The sequence below is a fragment of the Engraulis encrasicolus genome, chromosome 4 (assembly GCF_034702125.1).
Source record: "Engraulis encrasicolus isolate BLACKSEA-1 chromosome 4, IST_EnEncr_1.0, whole genome shotgun sequence".
In the NCBI taxonomy this organism is placed as follows: Eukaryota; Metazoa; Chordata; class Actinopteri; order Clupeiformes; family Engraulidae; genus Engraulis; species Engraulis encrasicolus.
The window spans coordinates 27,078,891-27,106,216 of NC_085860.1; the positions used below are offsets into that span (position 1 = coordinate 27,078,891).

The 27,326-nt window shown below is 41.8% G+C and overlaps 2 protein-coding genes across 3 annotated transcripts in view; both read left to right on the forward strand.

Annotated features, from left to right (window-relative positions):
- Nucleotides 1-5,337: 5,337 nt before the first annotated feature.
- Nucleotides 5,338-14,224, forward strand: dus2 (dihydrouridine synthase 2). 2 transcript variants are annotated; one of them, XM_063197041.1, is made up of 16 exons: nt 5,345-5,476; nt 5,872-6,019; nt 6,584-6,629; nt 7,826-7,917; nt 8,014-8,057; nt 8,509-8,569; nt 8,806-8,853; nt 9,093-9,158; nt 9,261-9,331; nt 9,569-9,655; nt 10,152-10,320; nt 10,568-10,689; nt 11,062-11,205; nt 11,701-11,788; nt 12,740-12,813; nt 13,899-14,224. In XM_063197041.1, the coding sequence occupies exons 1-16, from the start codon at nt 5,448-5,450 to the stop codon at nt 14,206-14,208; spliced, it is 1,599 nt and encodes a 532-aa protein (XP_063053111.1). In that variant the 5' UTR covers nt 5,345-5,447; the 3' UTR covers nt 14,209-14,224. The 2 variants fall into 2 exon arrangements, with proteins under 2 accessions (XP_063053112.1, XP_063053111.1); XM_063197042.1 differs by lacking the exon at nt 5,872-6,019 and having other exon boundaries at nt 5,338-5,476.
- A 779-nt stretch (nt 14,225-15,003) lies between these two features.
- Nucleotides 15,004-27,326, forward strand: part of nfatc3b (nuclear factor of activated T cells 3b) — an 18,292-nt gene continuing 5,969 nt past the window's right edge. The window contains exons 1-9 of the mRNA XM_063197040.1: nt 15,004-15,591; nt 16,193-17,666; nt 18,635-18,797; nt 21,532-21,731; nt 22,529-22,701; nt 23,841-23,981; nt 24,452-24,507; nt 24,664-24,790; nt 26,654-27,326. The exon at nt 26,654-27,326 is cut by the window's right edge and continues 302 nt beyond it. Of these exons, the coding sequence (XP_063053110.1) occupies nt 15,507-15,591; nt 16,193-17,666; nt 18,635-18,797; nt 21,532-21,731; nt 22,529-22,701; nt 23,841-23,981; nt 24,452-24,507; nt 24,664-24,790; nt 26,654-27,326 (3,092 nt within the window). The 5' untranslated portion in view covers nt 15,004-15,506. The remainder of the gene's footprint in view (nt 15,592-16,192; nt 17,667-18,634; nt 18,798-21,531; nt 21,732-22,528; nt 22,702-23,840; nt 23,982-24,451; nt 24,508-24,663; nt 24,791-26,653) is intronic.

Sequence of the window (27,326 nt, forward strand, 5' to 3'; positions counted from 1 at the left end):
TACCCAAATGCCTCAGGATGTGGGATAACCACTCCTCTCCTGCTCAGCCTGAGCTCATCATCCTCTGCACATCACTGAAGCTGCTTTAGAGGACATGACGTCTTTCCAGGGCCTAACTGTTAATGATATGATCACATTATCATTTTGTATAGCTTATATATTTTTAGCGTCTTTTTGTTTGTTTCTTGTCTTTTGTTTGTTTCAAAATACTAACTATTGGCGAATTATTTTATTTATCTTATGGTTCTGTGTTCACATGTTGTATGTTTTGGCCCCTCCATCCACCCTCCTCTTATCAGTGGTTTGTTGATGTTTGCGAGTGATGTTGACGTTGATTGCTTTGCCCGATACCATTTGTCTTCAGGCCAAGCCTTCTTTTCTTTTCAAAACAGAGTATATTTTAATCGTGCCGAGAGCAGGAGAAAAAAAAGACATTTTTGTAACTAATGCTAAATGTAAAATAACGACTGAGCCATTGGTGTGTTTGTCTGTGTGTATTAATGAGTAATACTTCCAGAGATGCAGACAGACCGTCAGAGATAATATGGGTCTCTCTGTGGACGTATAGGGAGCAGCACAGAGACAACCAATAAGCTTCCATTAATCTCGAGTATCCTCGATCCTTATCAAGTGTCGACATTACGCATACAGTACATTTATACAGTTTTACAAACCACACATTTCACTGCCATTACCTTTTTATTGCAAGTAAATCTTATTTGTGTGCAGCACAGTATTGGTGCTTGTGTTTTGTATTTTAAAAACCTTGCACAAACAATTTACATCACTAACTGTATTTATATATGTAGGTAGGGGAATGCAGTGTGCCGGGGAAGATATAAAAGGTTCATCGGTATGGTTATTCACACACAACATACAGTACATAGTTGCTTTTTTTACCCTCAAATTTAAGGACGTCATTAACTGTAGGAATCTCCAGAACACTGTCTGTTAGATGTAATCTCTCGAGCTTCTTTCATGCTCCTTTAAAAGCTAGGCGAGCCCAGGGAAAAAAACCCACACAAACGGGAACTTCATTTATTTAACATGACAGGATGCCATCTTCAAACACACACCCACCCACTCACTCTCTCTCTCTATCTCCATCTCTCCTCCCTATCGCTCTTTCCCTATCTTCTTCTCTATCACACCCCCTTCTCTCTTTCCTTCACGCTCTTTCCTTCACGCTCTTTCCTTCTCTCTTTCCTTTTTTGCAAGTCTTGTTTTCTCTCTCTCTCTCTCTCTCTCTCTCTCTCTCTCTCTCTCTCTCTCTCTCTCTCTCTCTCTCTCTCTCTCTCTCTCTCTCTCTCTCTCACGCATGCACCATACATCTTGGCAGTACATGCATAAAAAATGCAGTAGCATTTCAAATGCAAAAGTGGAAACTTGCTACAACGTTCTTTGTTCAGTCAGATGTCTGTACAGTAATTTCTGCTGTCAGACATCTCCATGGAGTGGCCACACAGCTAGAAGCTCACTGCAAATGTCTTACCATGTTCTCCACACACCGTAGAGTGTGGGGCCCCGAGACGGTAAGAAATACAGCAAATATGTACTACGGATCCACTCAAATCAATTGTCAATTGTCCATTCTCATTGTTGGTTTGTCACATGCTGCAGTACTTGTCTGTATTGGAGAGATCTTTCAAAAGTGGGTTTATGGGTCATTCACAAACATGTGAGATTTCAAAAAAGACAATATATGGTAATCCATGCAGGTGTTAATTCAACCATTTCTTGTATCAATATATTATTCTTACAGTACACGAAACAAAACATAAATCATCCCACATACATGTATTTTGAAAGAAAATGTAGCTACCGTTTTTAACTTGTAATATATTTTGTCTTCTGCACTTTGTCTGTTGACTCAGGCCAAATTCTAAACAATATACAGTAAAGAAAACAAACCGATGGACCAGTGGAGTCCTATTATCAGTTTTGTAAGTGAATTTGTATATCAAAGAGTTTCAGCATGTGTGGAGACCGGCCTCAGGTATAGTGTGAGCACTGTATAAATGTTAGGATATCTCTCAACTATCTCTGTAAAGGTGCTATTTGTGAGATTTTTATCAATTCAACCCAATCAAATTCAAAATATTGCTATGTCTTCCCCCTCTATGGACGCAAAACACAAAATTAAAACGTAACATTTTTTTACGAGATGTGAAAGAAGTACTTCCGCAACAAACCCCATCAAAAAACAAACAAAGCTGTCGGATTATGTTGTTGCATTGTATTTGCTGTAATTTTAAGACTGCCGGGTGGCCAAAACTTTTTGGCATGTTTTTTTGGGGGGGGATTGTGTGAAATTTGGTATTTCAATTCAAGTTTCCATTCATATGTTGTGACAATGTCACAATTACTTTCAGTAAATGTCTTACATATAGCACCTTTAAAGAACCCACTTGGCTTTTTGAAATAATGGTTCTTCAAATGTCCTGCCTTTTCAAAAACAAAAAGCGGCCTAACTGTCAGTGATCTTCATCATGTAGCCTAAAGACAGCATACAATAAACAAAGGTTTCTGGAAATTTGACGGTTGATGTTGGCCATGTGTGTATACCTTTGTCTCCCTGATGGAGGTATAATCTTTTTGTTGATGATGGTGTGTATACAGTGTAACCTACTGTAAAACATGTATTTTTAAAGTATAAAGATGAACATAATGTGATGATTTTTACACAGAGACCTCTAACACTCAGTATATTAATATGATTATTATTGCTGATATACTATTATTATGCTTGTTTCTACTGGCTGCTGCATTTGCATGATACGTCCTGATGCGTTTGATGCACTTCTTCCTTGACTTGTGACTTTGTGTTTTATTGCAACTTGAGAAAATTTGCCTTACAATCACACTGAACTCTTGGAACTGTGCAATGCCTTCTGTTCTAAGTAAATCCGTGTCTGTACACAGAGTGGTCATTTGTTTTCAATGGTGTAGATTCAAGATTCAAGAAATGTATTGTCAGTGTCAAACGAGGCAACAAAAGCAAGCAACAAGCACCAGGGACAAAAAAACATGAAATTGATTAAGATTCATAGATGCAATAGATCAGGGGTGGGGAACCTATGTCTCGAGGGCCATTTGCAGCCCTTGAGGCCGTTTTATGCGTTTTAGGCAAACATATTTTGTAAAGGAATCATAGAAATTACATTTGCAATATAATTAAGTTTCATTCAGGGGACCTAGAGAAAGTGGGTCTGTTGTAAAGGTGGCTGCCTTCAATATAGGCCTAAAGTGCAGGGGGAAATCCTGGTTTGTGTTCATGATGTGGCTCTTGGAGGAATTTGAAGTGTCCCCTCGAATAAAAAAGGTTCCGCACCCCAATAGATGTTCATGTGGATATAGACTACACATGTAATAGGCCAATAAACTGCTGTGCCACTCTGAACTGTGCCTCAGCAATCTCAAGTGATGACAAAGGAATAGAAATAATTGTGTTGCCAAAATGTATAGTATACGTAAACGTTGTTATCATCCATCATTGTATTATATCTCGGTGACCTCTGTGTCCCAGTGGTACGTTTACCTGCCAATACAGGGAAAAACATACATTGTAGTTGATTAACTGATTTAACAGACATGTTCCCAAGAGACAGGATGAAATATTCCAAGATCACTTATGTATGTACATCATAAATTTGAAGTATGACCTGTAAAACAGCAGGCCCCATTGGCAGAAGCCCTTCCTAACATTCTATTCACTATGCACATGACATGCCTTTAGAGTTGCTTGCAACACAGAGACAGACTGGGTTATCTGTCATTTTGTTTAATTAGTTTGATAGCACATTCAATTAAATGAAATCCCATTACTGACTGACTATTGTTATCAGGACAGCTTTTCTCTCGCATTGTGCTCTGGAGTGGAGTGTTTGCAAAGAGTAAATGTGTAGAAGTCAGCTGAGGGGCCTCAGTGTTTTTCCATCTTGGTGTGGACCGGGGCTGGACTGGGGTCGAAAACTGGCCCGGGCATTTTGGGCCTAGACCAGGACCCTGTTTCTCGAAAGCATCGTTGCTAACCAGTTAGCAACTTACAAGGTTTCCAATGGGAAACTGCTTTGCAACCAGGAAAGTTGCTAACTTATAGCAACGATGCTGTCAAGAAACACACTCCAGCCCTTCACACAGCCTCCTGCTTTTCTACAATAGCATTTTGATTCGTTCAGTCCACTGTCTAATTTTAAGACAGGCCAATTGGTCGCCCCATCTGAATAGGGTTGGTTTCTGTTGAAAAAAATGTAAACAAACATACAAAAAAATCCCCCCAAAAAAACAATAGCATTGGCCCCTTAGGACTGCTGGCCCACTGGGAAATGCCCTGTATGCCAGATTACCAGTACAGGCCTGGTGTGATGTGGACTGAAGGCCTTCCCAAGGAAGTAAGTCAGCATGCGTAGCCATGCCAGTTATTGTGACGCCCACGTTGCCTCTGGCTTCACTGCACAAGTGGGACACTGTTCATTAGTGGGTAGGCCGCTGAGCTATTACAATTTCCCCAATTTCTGCATGAAAATAATTAAGTTATAATAATGAATTGCATTATTATGTTTAAAGAAATTGCTGAAATTGCCTGGAGGGGAGTTAGATCTTGTGTGATATGTAAAGACGTAGGCTATTGTAATGTGTCACGGGCCACCGCTTTATGTAAGGCGATGATAAGAGCCCAGCACTAGCAAATCCCCATATTATTAAGAAGACAACTCACAATAATTAGACAATAATAATAACAACACAAATAATAAGTCATGATGGTCATCAATCTCCAAATTATTTGTTGTCACTAAAAACAGCCATCCTCCCAATGCTGAAACTATGTGCATGGAGTGAGCATCTGTGCAAAAAAAGCTCAATTTTTGAAGTGGTATACCAATATAATCTGATCAGGATTTTTGGCCAAGACGGCTTATCAGTTGAATATAAATGACACTCCTTAGGTCTTACATTTCTTGATGAGAAATGAATGTCTATTAAAAGGCACACTCTATATTTTATAAACTGCTTCCACATACACCTCCATACAATGTGATGGAATAAAGGAGAAAGGTCAACTACAGACACTGTCTGGTGTGATTTTTAGTCATCATCACATGAATCATCACAGGCGCAGCTTAGGCATACAGGACCCCAACATACATAGGCCAATTTATGAAGGGAAATACTATGCTGACCGTAATAAGCCTGCATTAGAACAGCATCAAAGCAGATTTTTACTGAAGCCAGAATCTTTGCAATTAGGTCACAAAGAGTTATGAAGATCCCCTTTTTTCAAAATACAGACCCCCATTAGTTAGTTCTTTCTGCTCTGGTTTTGGCCAGCAGGGGGACCCAGTCCCCCACTCTCTGTTGGAGCATCAGCTGTTCCTGTGGAGTTCTATGCTGACGTATACAGGAAGAGGAAGTGGACGGAGAACACATGTGGAAGATTGCTTTGCCGCATGAGAAACTGGATATTTGTGCCTTTTCGGTGAGAGACATGTCGCGAAAATGAGTGAAATTGAAGATTGATTGATCCTGCTTAATTAAACTGTATGAATGACACTTGTTGTGCCCAGCCTTCTCACATCGGCTTTAAATCAACTGCTATCTAATTAGTTGTAAACAAACACGATCGAGGTTAGCATTGCCAGCTGACTGCAACTGCAACGCTGTTATGTCCTAAGAAGTTAACGTTTTGCTTTGGTGAATAGTCCTGAACGTGGTGATTAAGAAAGGAACTTTCATTTAGATGTATTTATATCGTGCAAGCGGTTTCTGTGGCACATCGAATGCCACCCATGTAGCTCTAGGTAACACAATATTAGCTCATCAGAAGATTTCTTCACACGTTTGCCCCTGTTTTCATGTTTCTCTGCATGACAGTCTTTTGAAAGGTTTCAACAGTGCCATGGCCGAAACCGCTGAGCTGTGTTTTCGAGATAAAACAGCCCTCGCGCCCATGGTTCGGATTGGGACCTTACCAATGAGGCTCCTAGCTCTGCACTATGGTGCTGATATTGTGTACAGCGAGGTAGGATGGAAGGAGGGGGGTGTCGTGCCGAAAAGCGAGTCCCTGCCAGAACACGACTGCCCTCATTGAAACCAATGGAAACCATTAACCAATGACCAATTTTTCAGATATATATATATATATATATATATATTTTTTAACCCATTTTTGCAAACAAATCCGACACAATTTAAGATGGAAAGCCTATCAATAAAGCATCTACATTCCTTCTGGAAGTATTACAAAGAGCTGGTTACAATTTCAGTAGGCCTATTATTTTCACAAAAGAATCGAAGAATTGTCATAACAAATGTTACGGTTTCATTCAAATAGCTCAAATTAAGTGGAGGACTAGTAATGTTTCATAAGCATATGTTAAGTTCATGAATTATGTAATTCAATCTGCAAAAATTAGTATAATTTTCTATCAAAAAATTGGTTTCAATGAGGGCAGTCGTGTGGCAGGGACTCGCTTTTCGGCATGTCAGGGGCATGGGTCTGTTGCATGGGTCTCAGTGGTTATTATTGTTGTCAAGGGTAACATGCCTGCCACACATAATTCATACTCTCATTTTCCCCACACAGGAGTTAATTGATATAAAAATGGTTCAGTGCAAGAGAATTGTTAATGGTAAGTAACCACCTTCCTGCATCACATTTGAACTACAGTAAGCTACTGTTTATAAACCGTTAGTATCTCCAAATGCTGTATGGACGTATTTTACAGTGTTTGCAGGGGCCCATGATTATTACATTACATTACATTTGGCATACAGTTTTGCACAAAGCGACTTACTGAGGATGTAGGTCTAATAAATCTCAGTATACAACACTTGCAATGCAGATACAAACTGCACAGGAAACGGAACAATAGGAGCTATATGGTTATTTTTTTTTTAAATAACATCAGCACAGGATTTTATAGAGTAGACACACATACACGCATGCCCCCAATGCACAACATGCCTTAGAGCAGGGGTGGGGAACCTTTTTCATTCGAAGGGCCACTACAAATTCCTCCAAGGGCCGTAAAAGTCCTTCAAGGGCCGGCCCATACTATGAACACAAATCAGGATTTCCCCCTGCACTTCAGGCCTATATTGAAGGCGGCCAACTTTACAACAGACCCCACCTTCTCTAGGTCCCCTGAAATATAACTTTGTTGTATTACAAATTTAATTTCTAAGATTCCTTCACAAAACCTGTCATATTTCATGTGAAGCTGCATTCATAACATTAAAATGATATTGGGTAAAATGGTAAATGGTAAATGGACTGCATTTATATAGCGGCTTTCCACTCCTGCGAGCACTCAAAGCGCTTTACATTTATGCCTCACATTCACCCATTCACACTCACCTTCACACACCCCTGGCCGTGGCTAACACACAGGGTACCACCCTGCCACCAGGAGCAACTTAGGGTTAAGTATCTTGCTCAAGGACACATCGATGGGGTCAGGCAGAGCGGGGCTTGAACCTGTAACCTTTGGGTTGCCGAATGGCTCCTCTACCACCTGAGGCACCACCGCCCTTACTGGTACTGGATAAAATGACCTTGGGCCGTAAATGACCCTCGAGACATACTGTAGGTTCCCCACCCCTGCTTTAGAGTCTCAGTCTACCCTAGGTCTTGGCCAGCTCAGACATCAGTGCTAGGCCTATGTATTCACGAAAGAGGACAGTCTTTACTTGCTTCTTGAAGGTTGAAAGAGATGACCCTTGTCCTGTAGCTTCTGGAAGTTTGTTCCACCACTGAGGAACCGTGACCTGGACCATTTATACATTATACATTTCTTATGTAATTTCTGTTAACTCCGTCTGCCAGAGGTGCTGGACACTGTGGACTATGTGGCCCCAGATGAGCGCGTCATGTTCAGGACCTGCAGCCGGGAAAGAGCCCATGTCATCTTTCAGATGGTAAAGCTCAATGTTACAGGATGCTACACCCTTTCAAAATAATACTATCAATGTAGACATGCTTTTCACAGAAGTATCCATGTGTCTTTCCCTTAGGGAACGGCAGACCCAGAAAGAGCACTGGCTGTTGCTAAACTTGTGTGAGTAAAAATTGATAATTTATACATTTGAACAGGTATTGAAATATCTAGCATCATGTTTTGCACAATGGCAGGTAATCTGTCTTCATAATAAGACCATGCCACAGCCTCTCTCAAAATTAGTTAGTTCTTAATTTGCAAAGTGTCAAGTTGATTGTCATTATGTACACTGGCGTAAGCAATTTACCAGCAATTTGCACAGTTGTGATTTAAGACGGCATGTTGTAAGTGAGGCTGGTGGGATATCACGCCTCTGTGAATAACAATGTTTGGGAGAGAAAAGGAAGCAGTTAAATACTAAAGAATACAAAGTTTTAGATTTGCAGATGGAAATTGTAATGTTTGTGACTCGTGCTGTTCCTGACAAAATGAAGTCTCTTTCGTGTTAGTGTTTCACATGTGTGTTTATGCAAAATTATGCTTGAATTCTATGCGTGTTCTTTTTCTGCAGGCAAAATGATGTTGCTGCCATTGATGTGAATATGGGATGTCCTAAAGAATACTCTACCAAGGTAAATAACATATCTCAGAAAAATACTGTATGTGTATTCACATTAGTTAACCATGTACAGTTGTACCTTTTATATTGCTCATTGAACCCTTGTAACATGTCACCGGTGTTTACATCGTGTTACGTTTTCTACGCAATTGTGCTTGCCCTCTCGGCATTGCCTCCAGTTTTTGTTCCGGTTTTGTTCCATTTGCTCTGGGAGGGTGAAATGCTTATTCACATGTCTGGCTTTCACAGGGTGGAATGGGAGCTGCTCTCCTCTCTGACCCGGACAAAATTGAGGCAGTAAGTCCCTCATGAATACATTACAACAACCGAAAATGCACACATTTATTAACCATGTAAATGAATACTGTTATTTACCCATTTATGAAATCACCGTATTACAAAAGCATCCAAAAAAGTAAGCATGTATAAAACAATATCCATGTACAGTTGATGTAGTTTGGGTCTTAGTGTGAGATTAGATGTGTCAATTGATGTGAATATTGGTGTCCTGATCGTGTCTGTCCTCTTTTTTAAAGATTCTGACCACACTTGTGAAGGGCATATCCAAACCTGTGACATGTAAAATTAGGGTTCTGCCATCAGTGAGTATTTGTTTCACGATCTATACATACATTTCATGACCTCTTGTCAAACTTGCGGATTTTGTTTCATAAGTACTAATGCAATATGTTTTTATTTTTCAGCTTGAAGACACTGTAAACTTGGTGAAAAGAATAGAAAAAACTGGAGTGTCTGCCATTGCAGTTCATGGAAGGTAAGTTGAATGGCAACATATCAGAAGTCTCTTTATATTGCTACTGTCAAGTTACTAAAATCCTATTTTTATCCTACAAAATTCAATAAAATTGTATTAACTGTTTTGAAATTACATGGGCAGTGCACATTAATAAGCATACAATGATTAATGTACTAGTACTACATCAGTACAAAGTTTAACAAAAACTCACACCTGTGTTGAAAGTCATGGTTGTCGTTCTACATGTTCCGTTAGGATGAAGGAAGAGAGACCTCGACATCCTGTCCACTGTGATTACATTCGGGCGGTGGCAGAGGCTGTGTCCATACCAGTCATTGCCAAGTAAGCATATTCTATATATTACATACCAAGTGATGAACAAAATATATCAGGTTAGGTTGTAGTGCATATCACTTTGGAGCGAAGACTTTGCCAAGTAATCTTAACTAGTTTAACAACTCTATGTGTATAGGAGTGTTTCTTGCACAGAACTTGTTCGATGTGCTTCACAAAATTACAGTAATGGCACAAGAAAATAGTGTTTCCACACATACAGGATTCTGTGGCGCAGCACTGAGCACTACATATTGTGCACGACAAATGTTGTTATTCCTTTATTCTTTCTCATAGAGAGAGGGAGTGGGAGAGAGATGAAGGTTAAGGGGGGGGGGGGCTTGTCCAAGGAGGATTATTTAGGTTTTATTTTTGAACTGCCTCTGTGGATGAAATGTGCCATATCTTCCCTTGCCTTAACACCACACAACCTAGGCCGTGGGAAAACACTGGAACACGTAAAGACCATTTTCTTTCGGACTCATTCCCCTCTCTGTCCCTGTAGTGGCGGCTCTCTGGATATGGTGAAGACCTACGAGGACATTGCCAAGTTCCGCGAGGCAACGGGTGCCACCTCTGTGATGCTCGCCCGCTCCGCCATGTGGAACCCTTCCATCTTCTACAGCCAGGGGGCAGTGTCGGTCGACGAAGCCATGGAGGAATACATTAAACAAGTGGGTAACATTTATGATCGTGCACTTGTTATTTAAAAAAAAAAAGACAGGTCCGATCACACAAACACAGAGGCTAAATAGTATCAGAGTTGCCTGTTGAGATGAAATGCCAACCTCACCAAAGCAATAATGACAGACCAGGAAATGATGACGTAGGGCTGTAACTGAGATGGCAACATCATGCTATTTAATGCTGACTTGTACATTCTATGCAGCGAAGTAAAACAAGTATTCCATCTGCTTGCAGGCTGTTCGTTATGACAACAATGCCTTCAACACCAAGTACTGCCTGTGCCAGATGCTGCGAGACAGAGTGGAGTCGCCTATGGGGAAACGGCTTTACCTCTGCCAGACCAACAAGGAGATCTGGTACATCAGCTGTCTCTCTCTCTTTCTCTCTCTCTCTCTCTCTCACTCACTCACTCACTCACTCACTCACTCACTCACATCATGTGATTTGTTGTATAACAATATGTATAATATGTGTAAAAAAAAAGTAAGTAGTGTAAAAAAAAAAAAAAAAAAAAAAACCTGACACTTGATTCAACCATTTTCAGAAACCGCTGATTCTAAATGAGTACACAGATTATGACATGGGTAGATTAGTTAATACGTAAACGTGCCCAAACAGCAGGAATACATGGCAGGGCTTGTACTTTTACTTGTAAAGTGTGAGAGCATTTTACCTGCTCTAAATGTTGACAAAATATGGCTCTTTTTTTGTCATTGTCGTTGGTTCAGTGAAGTGTATGGCCTGATGGAATACTATGACAAGATTGAGGCGGACCTACAAGGACGGAGAGAAGCCCTGGAGAGTCACGACGATGGCCCATGCCTGCCTACGCTGGAGGGAGATGTTATTACCATGGCTGTGCGATTTGAAAGGTGAATGGCTGAAATGCAGCTATGCATTAGCCAGGCTCTGCCCTCCTAGTGACGCAACACCTTCAGTGTTGCTTCCAGTCAGGCCAAGAGCAATACAAATATCGTTTCTGATCTCCCGGAAAAAAAAACGGCAACTCCTCCCACTTTGTCGGGAAGCAAATAACCATTAGCAAACTAAGGGAGGCGGGTCAACCGTGAAGTTTGGAAAATGTTGATTGTTATGCTCTTTGCCAGACCATGTCTCGAAGAGTCGATAATCAGGCTACCTATGCATAGCATTGCAGCCGCATATGTTTTACGGTGCGTTGGCTTGGTAAGCCCCCTCATTCTGGATTACTGTGAATGACTATTCTTCATTGAAAACACTCCAGATCCACAACATCCAAATCTAACCTCCACAACATCTAAGTCAGCATCCTTAAATCATTTGATTTGCAACATTTCTGAAATTCTTGGCCGCCAAGCTAATGTGAGCCGTTTGTGTGTGGTGACTAGGAGAGAGTACCCCCCTCAGATCAGCCCGAAGATGTACCTGCTGGAGTGGTGCCGCCGAGAGAAGCTGGAACAGCCTGTTTATGAAACGGTGAGGTTTTGGAAGTTGTACATGAATTATCAGAACACCTGAAGTTGAAAACCACTAAATCTATAGTCGCTAAATGCACTTAATTCCCAATTTTATTTTTAAAAATTAAAGAATTCAGCGTCCTGTCGTGCCATCCAAAGGCAAAGTCTTGTGATTGGATAGCTACCCACACCCCAGAACAAGCCAGGGTGTGCTGAAATTTTGTAAACAAGACTACAGGCTTTCGCGGGAGCTAGAAAACAGGTTGCAGACTTCCACTTTAAAGGAGAATTCCAGCCAATTTAAACATTTTGCGCTACTCTTGACTTGTCAGTACCTAACAATGTGATGACGGGTTCGAATCCAGCTCGGGTCATTTGCCAGTCCTTCCCCGTCTCTCTCCCCCCACTCTTACTGTCCCTCTGTCACTGTCCTATCACAAATAAAGCACAAAAGCCCTGCAAAAAATCTATATATGTAAAAAGAATAACACTGTCATACCATCAGAATACTGCACAAACTAAAATGGTGACAGCAATGGGGCCATCAAAATAATGTTGCATAGTTCCATAAATCACAGTTCCATAACACAGACAGCAGGTACATGTCAAACTACTTTCCCCTGTGGACTCCGGAGACACAAGATCACTCTATACTGGTTGACAGCAAGGAAAGTGTATTGTTTGCAGACCTAGATACAGTAGTTTGTGACTTGTACCCGTTATCTATGTTGATGCTAGCCTGGAGCTACCCATCCGTCCTGTGGCCCTGCATAACCTCTAGCAATCAAGTCGGTCTGGCCAAACAGGCTATCTCTCTTACATAGTTTTCTCCCTAGGAAGGTAACCATCGAACTTTGATGTGATGACTTCAATCGGTTGGGATTAATAATTCACACTGAATTATTTGTTTTTAGTAATAATAATAATGATAATAGTAATAATACCAACAATACAAATGTGTTATCAACAGATTCAACGGAGTCCAGATCGATCATTCCAGTCCACCGTGATGGTAGCAGAGAAGAGATATAAATCCTCCCTGTGGTAAGTAGGCCATCTTACCTATCATTCAGAACATTTGGTCAGATAACTATGGAATTTCAGATCATTTTCTATGATTCCTGAATTCCTGAACAATTCATGAACACATTACTAAGTTGCATACATATGTTGGGTATACATTTTTATTAGGGCTGGGACTCGATTAAAATTTTTAATTGAATTAATCTATAGGCTTTGAAATTAATTCATCGAATTAATCACATTTTAATCACATTTAAATAGCTGACTTGAGAACAGTGAAAAAATATTTTTCACATGGATTTTGAATAATTGCAATAGATAAGCTTAATCTAAAAATATTCATTTTTAAAAGCGAGAACTCTTCTCAATTGCAGTAGGCTTTTCACCATCAGGCGTAATACTGCCCTCCACTGGTCTAATCCAGAACTATGTAGCTATATTATACTGTGATTAATTGTTTTAATCGTGTTAATTAATTAATCGAATCGCGTGATTAATTAATCGAAATTAAAGCGTTAATGTCCCAGCCCTCATTTTTATTCATACTTACTCATAACTGGACTTGTATTGTGACGTTACACCACAAGTCCTCTCTCCACTTCAGGTGATTGATCTCTAGGTTATGAAGCTTCATGAGTCATAACGATGTAATGAATTCTAATTTCACTTTGGTTTTGAAGTTTATGAAGACATTATAACCCTTTTATGAATGTGATTATGAAGACATTATAACCCTTTTATGATTATAGAGTTTTATCAATAACAACTGTCTTACACATTGTTGTCAGATAACTTAGTTGAATGCTTTCATGTGTGTGTGTGTGTGTGTGTGTGTGTGTGTGTGTGTGTGTGTGTGTGTGTGTGTGTGTGTGTGTGTGTGTGTGTGTGTGTGTGTGTGTGTGTGTGTGTGTGTGTGTGTGTGTGTGTGTGTGTGTGTGTGTGTGCACGCGTGCACGTGCATGTGTGTGTGTGGTTGTGGTTGTGTGGTGCACAAACTAATTGTCTCTCACGGAGCAGAGCATCACAAAGGAATGAGTCCACAGTGACTAACCTATGTAGACGCCCCCCTCTTTCCCTCACGTTCCCTCTTACTTCCATACACACAGGGAGAAATCTAAGAAGTTTGCTGAGCAAGCTGCGGCCATTGTGTGCCTGCGAGTGTTGGGCGTGCCTGAGGGGCGCGTCGGCCAGGAGGACACGATCGGACTTATTTACAAAAGGAAGAGGGACGAGAGCAGGAACGGCAACGGCAACGGGGACATTCGAGTCGCCGAGGACAATTCGGCCGCAGAGAATGAGGACTGTGGCGACGGCAGGAAAAGACACATCACCAAGTCACCTCAGAAAGCAGAAGAAGAGTCCTCTGACACACAGACGTCCGTGAATGGCTCACATAATACTCCCACAGACTCATAGTTCCACACCTTTTTTTTTTTAAACCTACTACCAATAAAAAGCTTTATTCTTGGCACTGTGGAATATTTCCATTGCAGGATTTCAAAACCAGAGACCAGTACAAACTAAGAACTCTTTATTTTCATGCATTTTTCAGCTGAAGCATTTTAAATTATATTTTTAACACGTCTTGCATGAGGGAATGGAATTCAGCTATGCTGAGTCGTTGACTCTTTATGTATTTCTTTATGCAGTTTTCTTCAGCACATTCGTGGTGCAGTTTATTTAATTTTAATTTGTTTTACATGTTTACAACACTGTGGTCTTTCATGGTCACCTCAGCATCTCAGTTGAATATTGCAATATTCTATAGTATTGCTTTCAGAGATGTATAAAGTAGAAGTACTCTTACAGATGCATTCACAACACCAGTGGTTTGACATTGCATGGTTTCAACTTTGTAATGAAAGTAATGTGTAGTAATATCCTATTGCTAGTGTTGTAATTACATTCTGTTTGCTTTATCGTTTGTTAAGAATATAAATGATGTAAAGCCTGAAGAGAAAGTGCCTCTGTTCCGACCCCAGCCGGAGTCCAAGTCCCCAGTGCCTCCATAGAACCTGCAGAGGGCAACAAAGGTGTGTTTGTCGAAGAAAGGGATGTGTATGACTTCACTCATCATGTTTTTTTGAAAAATGTTTTCTGCAAGTTTTTACCTGAAATTAAATGTATTCGTTGAATTGCATGGCTTGGACTCCTTGCTTAGAAATTGGGTTAGCCTAAAAATGGTATTTGTTAAAATGTTGACAGTTTTACTTGTGTTATGTAACGGTATTTAAATATTACTGTAGCATACTAATGTTAAAGAGAAAGTTTTGTGAAAATTGCATTAGTTTAACGTAATGTTACGTAAGCATATCCTACACTTCAAAGGCTATTCTTCAGTGCTTGGAAAGGCAGGGGGAGGGCCAACACTGTAAGCTACTACTCAATGTTGTCTTTCGAGTTTTGACGTCACGTTTAGAACCCTCTTGTAGCCTTTTATGTTACGCGAAAGTTACTGCAAGTATTTGGGGGGTGAGGAAAGTGTTTCTTTTGATGAACTAGGTCTCCATTGAGTTCAAATAACGACAGCGGAAACAACTTCATATCAGCAACAAAACTTATGCAAACCGTCTTCGGGTGCGTGTTCCGCATTCGCAGCTTTCGGTCTGTGTCTGCACTTTAGCCCCCTCCACGACAACAACTTTTGGCAGAACGCTGACTTCTCGAGGATAATCAAACATCGGGTGATTGGCAGGAGCGCCTGGTCAAATGCAATGACGAGCGCAAATTACACAGACGAATTGGACTTCAGGCTTACTTTTGGGGAAAGCGGCAGGGAGCCGCCACTAGGCCACGCAGGTAACGTAACGCATCGATTTCAGTTTGCAAATGCACCTTCTCAGAGTATGTTTTATAGATGGCCTTCTAAACTGTGCCGTCTATAAGTGCTATAACTTGATGCTAAGCAGACTTCGCACTAGAAAATAATTCAGACCTCGTATAATGTTTGTTTCTCGTGTTGGTTTCGTGAATAAGCGCACCTGTGGATTCATGTTAGTAGCCTGCCGTAGTCAACATGGTAATAATATGGCTGTCATAACAGTCAACTTAGCCCAAACCATATTGCCAACTAGAGCTGGTGGTTGTTCAAAAACAAAAAATATGCTGTGTTCTCAACATTTTGACATCCTGTGTTTTCTGGCCAGTGTGTCAACTGTAGGCTACTATTTATAACAGGCAGCTGTTCAAGTGGCAATGGCCTTGAGGTTGCTTGCTTGGTTGTGTTCCTTTGCTTGGCAGCCAGTCTCTCCTCCCTGTACTGGTTTCCAACAATAACACATATCCATTTAAAGGTTGTGTGTGGTGTGGTCGCACTCCTGCTGTATCACAGGAGGGACCATGCAAGCTGCATCGACAAAAAAATTCTTACAACGTCTTCTCTTTCTTTTTCTGAATCCAGATATTGATCTTAATGATGACTGCTACTTCCTCAATGTGGGTCTGCTGCAGCCTGTGAGTAACCGCCCTTTAGGGAACTTGCAGTACAACCAGCCGCCGCCACCGCCAACAACCTCCATTCCTGTCACTGAACTGCAGGGCAGCCCAGCTGCCAGCGGTGCCCATGATGTCACAGGCACAGGTGCTATCTCCGGCGGCGGCGGCGGTGGTGGTGGTGGTGGAGCCATACACCACCACCACCACAACAACAACAACAGCTTCGAGTCGCCCTCCAGGATGTTCGACTGCCCCAGTATCCAAATCACATCCATCCCCACCAGCTCCAGCCATGACATGATGGGTGCCTGTCAGGACGCTCTGCAGATGCTCCACCACGGCGGCTCCGAGGTGGTGGAGGGCGGTGCCGCTGCAGCCGCCAGAGACCACTTGTACCTGTCCCTAGACCCGGCGTACCGAGACCCCTCGTCCCTGTGCCCCAGCCCCTGCAGCAGCCTCTCCTCCCGCAGCTGGCTCTCCGACGCCTCCTCCTGCGCCTCCTCCTTCTCCCACGTCTACGACGACGTGGAGGCCGAGCTCAACGAGGCGGCGGCCCACATCCGGCTGGGGGGCTCCCCCTTAGTGTCGCCCCTCACCTCCCCGTTGCCCTCGCCCTTGCCCTCCCCGCTGGCCTCTCCCCAGGTGTCCCCCCTGGTGTCGCCGTTCGGCTCCCCTGGTTCGCTGGCGGCCGGCGGTGGGGAAGACCCCTGGATGCGCTTCCACCTTCAGCAGCAGCAACAGCATGTGGCTCTCCAACACCAGCACCTACAGCAGCAGCAACAGCTGTTTGGACACTCGCTGTCCCCCCACCAGTCCCCCTACCAGTCCCCCCGCACCAGCATCTCCGAGGACACCTGGCTGAGTCCCCGTCCGCCCTCGGCCCAGGCCTCCACCTCGCGCCCGTCCTCCCGACCCTCCTCCAGGCCGTCCTCCCGGCCCACCTCCCCGTGCGGGAAGCGGCGGCACTCCGGCTCGTCCTCTCCCCAGCCGCCCTCCAACAGCAACGCCGCCACCTCCTCCTCTCCCATACCCACCCCCACCCACTCCCCACGGGGCAGCGTGACGGAGGAGACCTGGGCCGGGAGTGCCATGCTGCTGTTCGCCCAGTCCTCGGAGGTGGACGTCCCTCACAAGACCAGGAGGACGTACCAGGGGAGCCAGGAGCAGCAGCAGGTGCTTGGAGCAGCAGGCTCAGGTCTCCTCCAGCTGGGCTCAGGCGTGCTGCAGCAGGTAGCGGCGGGGGCAGGTGGTGTGGAGGAACAGGCCCTGGGGGCTCTGACCGCCTTGCTGGATTACCCCTCTTGTTCCGACTCCTCCTCCCTGTCTGCTTTAGCTGGGCAGAAGAGAGAAGACAGCGGCATAGAACAACAGCATTTCCTCTCCGTTCCCTCTCACTTCACCTGGAGCAAACCCAAGCCGTCTCAAACACCTGTCCACACGTAAGTTTGTGGGTTGTTTGTTAGACGTGGTTGTTGACCCTTTGAATTTTCGGCGTTTTTCACAGTTAGACAAATACACAGTCCAGCAGCGGAAATTCCTTACAGTAATACAGTAAGGTGAACTGACCTACTGAAAATCTATTGTTCATTACCACTGGTCAGTGCAAGAAATGAAATGGTCATTGTATCTGTTTCATTTTTATAAGTTTAGAATGCAGTAATAAACTGACTTATAAATTATAAAGATTTTATCGCGCCCTTGTGAGCAGATACACATACACAGACAGGATTAATTTATTAAATGTGGAGGATCAATTCTTGAAAAACTGTGTCCATTGAGGAGCCAGACAGGATTGTTAATGAGCTCTTCCTCATAACTAAATGTGTAGCGTAGAAGTACAGTTATACAGTAAATCTGTATTAAAGTCAAAATAATACTTTTACTGATGTAATTACTAGGGCTGTAACGATACACTCAACTCACGATTCGGTTTGTATCACGATTCATGACCTACGGTTCGATACACCCCACGATTTCACATTTACCAACATTATAAACGTTATGAATAAAAACTATGATAGTTTATGGGTAGAATAGGTTACAAGAGGCTACTAATAATTTAAAAAAGTTTCTATATAAGAATGATGATGCTTGGAAGCACTATCACTTCATATCCTGTGGTTGTTTTCTGGGCTGATGTGTATCAAAACGTCAAAAGGGCGTATCACGATACTGCCTCCTTGTATCACGATACAGTATCGTGACTCTGTGTATCACGATTTCTCGGTTCGATACAATATCGTTACAGCCCTAGTAATTACAATACTAGTACCTGATCGTACGTAGTTCATACACCAGTTATTCCAACTGTACCTAATGAGGTAGATACACTGCAAGAGTACTTCTCCTTTTACTTTATATGCCTCTTCGGATGAACGAGTAAATGAATGAAATGCTTTCCCTGTAGCGTTCCTGCCCTACCTTCTCTGGACTGCCAGCTGCCCAGCCAGTGTGGGCAGTATGAGCTGCGTATCGAGGCCCAGCCCAGAGATCATCACCGGGCTCACTACGAGACCGAGGGCAGCCGGGGAGCCATCAAGGCAGCCTGTGGGGGACACCCCGTCGTCAAGGTGCGACCTACTAACTTATTATTTTTATTTTTTAAATGTGTATACAGCTCCAGGCCTTTTTATTAGAATACCACGAAAAAGTTGATTTATTTCCATAATTCCATCAATAATGTTAAACTGTCATGGATTGTAGATTCATGGCCCAGTTTTTTAACTATTCCAATCATTATTTTTTTTCTTTTTATATACGTTGGCCTTCCAGCTCAAAAAACCCATGAATTGGGGAATTCGCATTATTAGAATATTGTTATAAAATCACATTTTTCTTCATCAAAATTCGGGTCACATTAAATCAGTTGAAATTTGGTACTTTCTGCATAACATGCAATGGTCAATACTTGGTTAGGACATTCTCTGTCTTCATAATGGCCATGATGCGTTTAACATTGAAGTCAATGGCAAAAACAGTGCATGGGAGTTATGGAAGCCCAGATATCCTTGATGCTTTGCTGTCAGCTGTTCTTGTTTGTTGACCTGGTGCCCCACACTTCCCTCTTCAATATACCCAAAGATTTCCATGCCACGTTTTGGTGTTACCTCACCAGTTTAATTCTAACTCAACAGAAATTAAACCCCATTCATTTTCAATGGGGTTTAATTTCTGGTTATTTAGAATTAAACTGGTGAGTTAGCGCCAAAACATGGCATGGAAATCTACAGGGTATATTGAAGAGTGAAGTGTGGGGTACCAGGTCAACAAACAAGAACAGCTGACAGCAAAGCATCAAGGATATCTGGGCTTCCATAACTCCCATGCACTGTTTTTGCCATTGACTTCAATGTTAAACGCATCATGGCCATTATGAAGACAGAGAATGTCCTAACCAAGTATTGACCATTGCATGTTATGTAGAAAGTACCAAATTTCAACTGATTTAATGTGACCCGAATTTTGATGAAGAAAAAATTGATTTTATAACAATATTCTAATAATGCGAATTCCCCAATTCATGGGTTTTTTGAGCTGGAAGGCCAACGTATATAAAAAGAAAAAAAATAATGATTGGAATAGTTAAAAAACTGGGCCATGAATCTACAATCCATGACAGTTTAACATTATTGATGAAATTATGGAAATAAATCAACTTTTTCATGGTATTCTAATAAAAAGGCCTGGAGCTGTATATAAGGCTTTTTTACCTTAGGACAGTGACAGGACAGTGGAGGAGAGACAGGAAATGAGTGGGGAGAGAGAGAGAGATGGGGAAGGATCGGCAAATAACCCGGCCCGTAATCAAACCTGAGTCGCCGGCGTAACTTATTTTGACCTTTACATTTACAGCTTGTGTGTTTATTTATGATCACAACTTGAGCTATGAAGTGTGATCTCTGAGAGAAATGACTAGCCAAATTCCTGGGATATTTACTCAACTAAGTGGGCCATTAAGGCAGTCTGCAGCTGTAGTCAAGTTGAGGACTGCTAACTTATTTTAGTGTGCAAAGAGGTATAGATGTGGGGATGCTGGATTGGCAGATTGTGGACAGAGGAAGTTAAATCCAATTAAAGATATGAAGTCCGTAACACTGTTTGACTTCCTGTTATTTAAAGTTGAGACTCAACTTTATGGCGAAAATTGGGATGGCGAAAATTGAAAAAACTCTTAACCGGCTACTGAGACTCATTAACCGGTGGTTAACCGGTGGTTAACCGGTAAACCGGTAATCTTAAATTATACAACGTTCGCGTGCCTGATATACACAGCACTGATTAAAAAAAATTAAAAAAATTCACATAAGCCTTTTTTTCCTGCGCAGACAGGACCTGCCATGTCCAGTCACTGTTGCCAGATGGAAAATGCTGAATTATCGTACTAAAACCTCGAAATTATCGTTTTTTGGGGCTTTTTGGGAGGAAATTATTATTATAATTATTACAACCGGTTAACCGGTGGCAGAAAATTTTAACCGGTTAAAGTTGATCCGGTCGACTATCGGTTAAACGGTTACCGGTTAACATCTCAACTTGAGAGCAATGTTTCAAGCAATGTTTTGACCACTACTGGCTCTTTCTCAGGGACAATGAGATGCATACATTTATCATCATACATTATACCACATCTTCAGTGAAATGGGTCAAATATCAAGCAAGCGTTCAGATCCTTTTTGCCAGAATCTTAATTTATGCCACCAAGCTATCCAAATGACGATGCTACTAAGCTATCCGAATATAATTCATCTGTCTGTAGAGTGTTGCATAGTTTGAAGATCTGTCTTGAAAGAAGTTCAGGCAAACCATTTCCTATACCATGCATTATTTTTGTTTGCTTGTAACACTGGGATAACCTTGACAATGGAGTGTCAACCTTAGAAAAGGAAGTGTTTTAGACTAACCAAATATACCTTATCTGAGTCAGATAGCATAAATAAATATGAAGTGTTTTGTTCATTATTGCAACTTCTTGGCAATTCATTATCACTTATCAGAACAACCAGGTGAGGGCTGTATTGCCACTCAGTACATCTGTTCCTCTTATTAACGATCTGTGATAGTGCCACCCATTTATTTTCTAATATAAATAATATATAGTAAATGAGCAACAGATACTGTTTGTTTTTAGTTGTTCATTACATGTCACATATACCTTAATCAATGTATTCCATGTAAGGCCTCTTTAGACAGCCTACACCTTATCTGAATCCCATTCTCTGAACAGCATGTGTTGTTTGGTGTGATCGATCAAGCGAGTCATTTGAATCACATTCTTGGGGATTTTTTTTCTTCTTCTTCTCACAGCTCATTGGCTACAACGAAAAGCCGGTCAACCTGCAGATCTTTATCGGCACGGCGGACGAGCGCATCGTGCGGCCTCACGCCTTCTACCAGGTCCACCGCATCACGGGGAAGACCGTCTCCACGGCCAGTCACGAGACCACCCTCAACCACACCAAGGTGCTGGAGATACCCCTCCTCCCAGAGAACAACATGTCTATCAGGTACTGTATTGCTGATGAAGGGCACTGTTTTTACACTCATTTAATGCCATGTGTCAGAGGCTGTGGGTTGTTCTAAAGGCCAGAGGGTGGTGAAACAAAGTTCACCCTATTTTGGTTCCTCAGAATTGAGTGATTTCATATATTTTTCCTATGGATGCTCTGAAAAATTATCCATGACTGACTAACGCGATTGTTTTTCTTCATTTCTTTTAACATTTCTTAAAGTCAGACAGTTGCCATTTGAAATTACTTCAGTTTTGTTGGCTGTGTGGCTGTTATCCGCTTTTGTTCTTCAACATTAAAACAACTGAATGGACATCCTGCACGCCAGGGCTTGTAGACGGTTCAGCTCAGCTAAATGGCAGAGAAAGGAATGACATGTGGTCAAACCAGACCACCCCATGAAAGCGGTTTTAGTAATCACACCCAAATGCAATACTGGTGGTCAGTTACAATTGTGTTTTGAACTGTCCACCTTAAACTGAAAAGAATTCAAGAGTCCATGTCTCAAGTAAAGTCAAAGAAAGAGGGGACTCATTTCTGTTGCTGTTTGCATCAAAGTGTGAACAAGTGATTTTAATCTCTAAAGCCAGTTAGCTGTAGCTATTTATAGTATTTCCTTTTTTTCTTTTAACAAGTGACCATTAAAACATGCAAAGTACAAACTGCTATTAGATTAATGTGTAAAACAAAAACATATTTCAGATCATTTGGAAGGCGAATAGAAAGACGTCATATAAACAGATGACAATCTTTATTTCTTTATTATATAGTCTTTCTTCTGCTTGTTTTGACAGCATCGACTGTGCTGGAATTCTCAAGCTTCGGAACTCGGACATCGAGCTTCGGAAGGGAGAAACGGAAGTGGGTCGGAAGAATACACGTGTACGGGTCGTGTTCCGTACGCACATTCCCCTGGCCAATGGAAGTGTGCTGTCGCTACAGACGGCGTCCGTTCCAGTGGAATGCTGTAAGTGACGCATCTCCACTCAGTGACTACATTGTCTCCTTGTATGATGACTATGATGTCTGTCTCAGTTGGCTGTCTGTGCAAATATGAGTATATTATTGCTATGCAAAGCAGTGGGTTTTGAATAAGCAAATACAGGTGCTGTTGTTGTTGACTGAGCGTGTGCGTTTGTGTTTTCCCATTTAAAAGACAAAATGATTCTTATATTTACTACAGAACTCTGATATGGTACATGGAATTCTGTTATTTGCCTCATGTTTGAGTAAGGCACATACGTAAACACATTCCAACCACAATGTTTAAGTGCAATGGGTCTGCATTAGGGCTGGGCGGTTTAGGAAAAAATGCGTATCACGGTTTTCTTGATGAAAATTGATATCACGGTTCTCTGCAAGGTTTTTTTTTTGATGAGCAGCAATTTTCCCCCACATCTCAATGTTTCTGAAGAAAAGGTTTAAATTAAATTTAAAAATGAGATAAAATCCTTAATTTAAATCAATCTCCATTTCTATTTTAATCACTTTTTTGGAACAAAAACTTTAAAAAAAAGTGAACGTTGTGTAGGTGAAAACCGTTATCACGGTTTTTATCAAAAAGTGAACCTTGTGTAGGTGAAACCGTTATCACGTTTTTTTTTAACGGTATACCGCCCAGCCCTAGTCTGCATGCTCAACTTATTAATTCTGTATGGCAACTACAAAATGTGTTTCTTCTTTTTTTCCCTCAATGTAAACCATCATCAGGTTCATTAGAGGTGGTGACTTGGCTCACCTGTTTTAGTGCGAGATACCACCCTTATCACAAAACCTTCTTCCATTGAAATAGATAAACACTTTGACTACACTTCACTAAGTAAACATGTTCATACTCCACTATATGGAGTGGCAAACATTTTAGAAAAATACACTGAGTGAACCAGATTAAGAAGTGGTGAATATTTTGGGAATACACTTGGGAATACACCACCAGCACCTGGGCATTGGGTGTGCACAGGGACTTTGCTTATCATGCAGTATATTTCTTTTTTTCCCCCTATGTGTCGTTTGATTGTGATCTGCAGCCCAGTGTGCCTATTGTATCACTTTTGTGAGTTTCATATACGTATTTATTTATATTTCCTTTTCTGTTTTGCTCTTCAGCCCAGCGTGCTGCTCTGGAGCTTCCCCTCATAGAGAAGTTTGGTCCCGTCAGCGGCACAGCCAAGGGGGGAGAGGAGATGTACATACACGGCACCAACATCTTCCCAGACACTAAAGTGGTCTTCCTCGAAAAGGGCCCAGGTAAAGGACATGCGGAAATGTAGCCCCATGATGCAGGCTTTACCTCCTTGTGGCATGCTGTAATCGTCATTGAATAGTTAACTACTACACTACTATGACTTAACACAGGGCCTTTAGTAGTGCACTATGACTTGCTCATTGCCATTCTGGTAACAGCAAATTTATAACACTGTGCTTTAACGGGTTAAGAAAAAAAAACAATTTCTTTATCCAGCAGGTCCACAAATAGAAGAAAAACGTTTATTCCTACTACAATTACCTACTTCAACAGAATGTGATATTGAGATAAAGTGGCGTTTTAGTGAAGCCACATACCCTATACAGTTTGAGTCTCTGTCTTTTCTGTTTAACTTTGGATGATGGAATAGTATTTCATTGTGCTTTGTGCCTTGGGCCATTAAATACAAGTTAATAAGAGTAGATCCCATTGCACTGACCATGTTTTTCAACTGATAACCTCCCCACCACAGATGGCCGAACCCTTTGGGAGACTGAGGCAAGATCTCTCAGGGACAAGTCAACAGAAGTGAGTACACAGAAACTTCATAAAGTATATTGCCAAGATAAATAGTATTTCAACCTTTTAACTGGTAGTGTGTTCTCCACAGTAACTTGGGAGAAGTGCGTCTTATACTCTAAAATATGATTCCGATATTAACATGTGCTTTTGTTGTTGTTGCAGATGAACATTGTGGTACAAACCCCGCCTTACCACAACAGAAGTATGACATCGCCGGTTAAAGTCCAGTTTTATGTGACTAATGGGAAGAGAAAAAAAAGTATCACGCAACACTTCACATATGTACCAGGTACTGACCCTTGGTCCCTCAAGACATAACTCACACATGTGTGTGTGTGTGTTTGTGTGTGAGAGAGAGAGAGTGTGAGAGATATGCCTGGGCAAATGTATGCAACAGTGAGCTATATATGGTTATTTTATGTGTAAGTATGTGTGTAACAGTGAGCTATATATGGTTATTTTATGTCTAAGTATGTGTGTAATGTCTCGTGAGCAATGTCTTTATTTATGTATGTGTGTATGCTACTTGACACCTTAATTTCCCCCTGGGATCAATAAACGATACTCTACTCTACTCTACTCTACTCTACTCTACTCTACTCTACTCTACTCTACTCTACTCTACTCTACTCTCATGCTCAATAAACACTGTAGCTGTTACTATAATATTAGTATATTTTATTATATTATAAAAATATAATATCTCATTTACAGACTATATTTAGCATTTTAAAGGTACAGTATGTAGAATGGTGGCCATAGTAGGTATTGTCAAGTCAAGTCAAGTCAAGTCAAGTAGGTTTTATTGTCAATTTCTTTACATGCACTGGTCATACAAAGAATTTGAAATTACATTTCTTGCTTTCCCATACAGACATAGACTAATCTAGGTAAGGACATAGACAGTATAGACATAGACAGTACTTATACATGGACTTAAGACAGTATGGACATAGACAGTGCTCATACAGACATTTAAAGTGCAAGACTGGACAACAGAAGACTTGTAGAGGACATACATTAAGAGGTATTTGTTGTGCTTTTGTGCTTTTCCTAAAAAAAGTCCTTTATAGCGTTCTGACATGTTAATAGTAGCATTTTGAAGAAAAATAAATATTAAAAAGGTCTGTCAAGTACACCAGCAGCAGTGTGTGTGTGTGTGTGTGTGTGTGTGTGTGTGTGTGTGTGTGTGTGTGTGTGTGTGTGTGTGTATGTGTGTGTATGTGTTTAGTGCAGGTAGAAGGTGCGGTGTGCGTCTTGTGTATGTGTTCGTGTGTCTGTGTGTGTGTGTGTGTGTGTGTGTGTGTGTGTGTGTGTGTGTGTGTGTGTGTGTCAGTGTGTGTATGTTTGGGTTTAGTGCAGAAAGTGCAGTGTGCTTGTGTGTGTGTGTGCGTGTGTGTGTGTGTGTGTGTGTGTGTGTGTGTGTGTGTGTGTGTGTGTGTGTGTGTGTGTGTGTGTGTGTGTGTGTGTGTGTGTGTGTGTGTGTGTGTGTGTGTGTGTGTGCATGTTTTGAGTTAGTGCAGGTTGAAAGTTCAGTCACAAGTATAGTAGTGCAGGTGGAATGTTCAGTCGCAGATGTGGTGGTGGGGGATGGGGGGGGGGGGTTGTCAGTGGCCTTGCTGGCTAGAGGCTGACAGTGGAGGGAGAGTGGGTTGAGTGTTCAGCATCTTGATCGCTTGGTGCATTGTGCTGCTCGCCAGCCTGGTGGTACGGGAACGGAGGCGCCTGTACCTCTTTGCAACTATGCTGTTCATTTTAACTGTGCTGCCTATTCCCAAATTTGGTTATTTCATGAATATTATTACTGTAACTAAGTAATAAACTAATATTTACTAATATGACCAAAGCACAGCTAATTTTGCAGCAAAAAAAGTCTATTGCTGGAAATTCAAAATGGTGGACATGGAGAAGATCCATCTTTTCATGTATGAAAATTCTAATTTTCCCAGTCATAATGAACTACATAATAAACACACTTACAATGTAATGGTGGTTGTAAGTATTCACGAAATAAACTAAAAATTTGCATACTGTACCTTTACAAAATCAATTTCATGAACATATTAATTTAACATATTGTACAAATTGTAAATGATTGCCAAAGTAACTGTTGACATTTTGATTCTGTATCCCTTCCGCCATCCTGGAACAGCTGGTATGAAACAGGAGGGTGAACACCAGACGAACATCAACAGCTCCAGTGGCACCACCACAGCACCCCTTGGAAGGACGCAGCAGCCTTTCCCACAGTACGCCTACTCCTCTGACCCCTTCCAGTATGCTGGACTTTCAGGTGCGCTCACTTCTTTAGACAATCCTTCATCTCATGTCCTCCACGGATCCAGTCTGGGCACCATAGACCACGTGGTGGACGCTGAGCACTTTCTCCACAACCTGGTGTCCATGGATCCAGGGTTCCTGGGAACTCACCACACCATCAACAACAACGTTAACACACAGTTCCCATCGTCAAACAAAGTAAACAAGGTCTTGCCCCAGCAACAAGCCAGCAAGCCAATCACAGCTCACCACCCGTGCCACCACCACCACCAAGCAGCCACGAGTGCCATGAGGTTTGATCATGACACATTGACTAGCCTAACATTGTTACACACCATCAAAAGCAACACGTCTTCAAGTAAAGGCTCAGTGCAGCTGTGTGGTAATGATGGTGGTGGTGGTGACATCCAATCTTCAGGATACCACTTCCCCAATCCTGTGAGCAAGCATGGAGCCGTAGGTAGCGGCGTGGGCCTCCCAAGGGATGTGGTGACATCATACGCTCAGACCATCTTAGCTCAGGACCCACCACCTTTGTACCAGCA

Coding starts and splice junctions, on each gene's coding strand:
- dus2 (XM_063197041.1), top strand. CDS start 5,448: ATGAGAAACTGGATATTTGTGCCTTTTCG. Junction 8,058..8,508: donor CTGGCTGTTGCTAAACTTGT/GTGAGTAAAAAT, acceptor CTTTTTCTGCAG/GCAAAATGATGTTGCTGCCA. Junction 11,789..12,739: donor AACAGCCTGTTTATGAAACG/GTGAGGTTTTGG, acceptor TGTTATCAACAG/ATTCAACGGAGTCCAGATCG.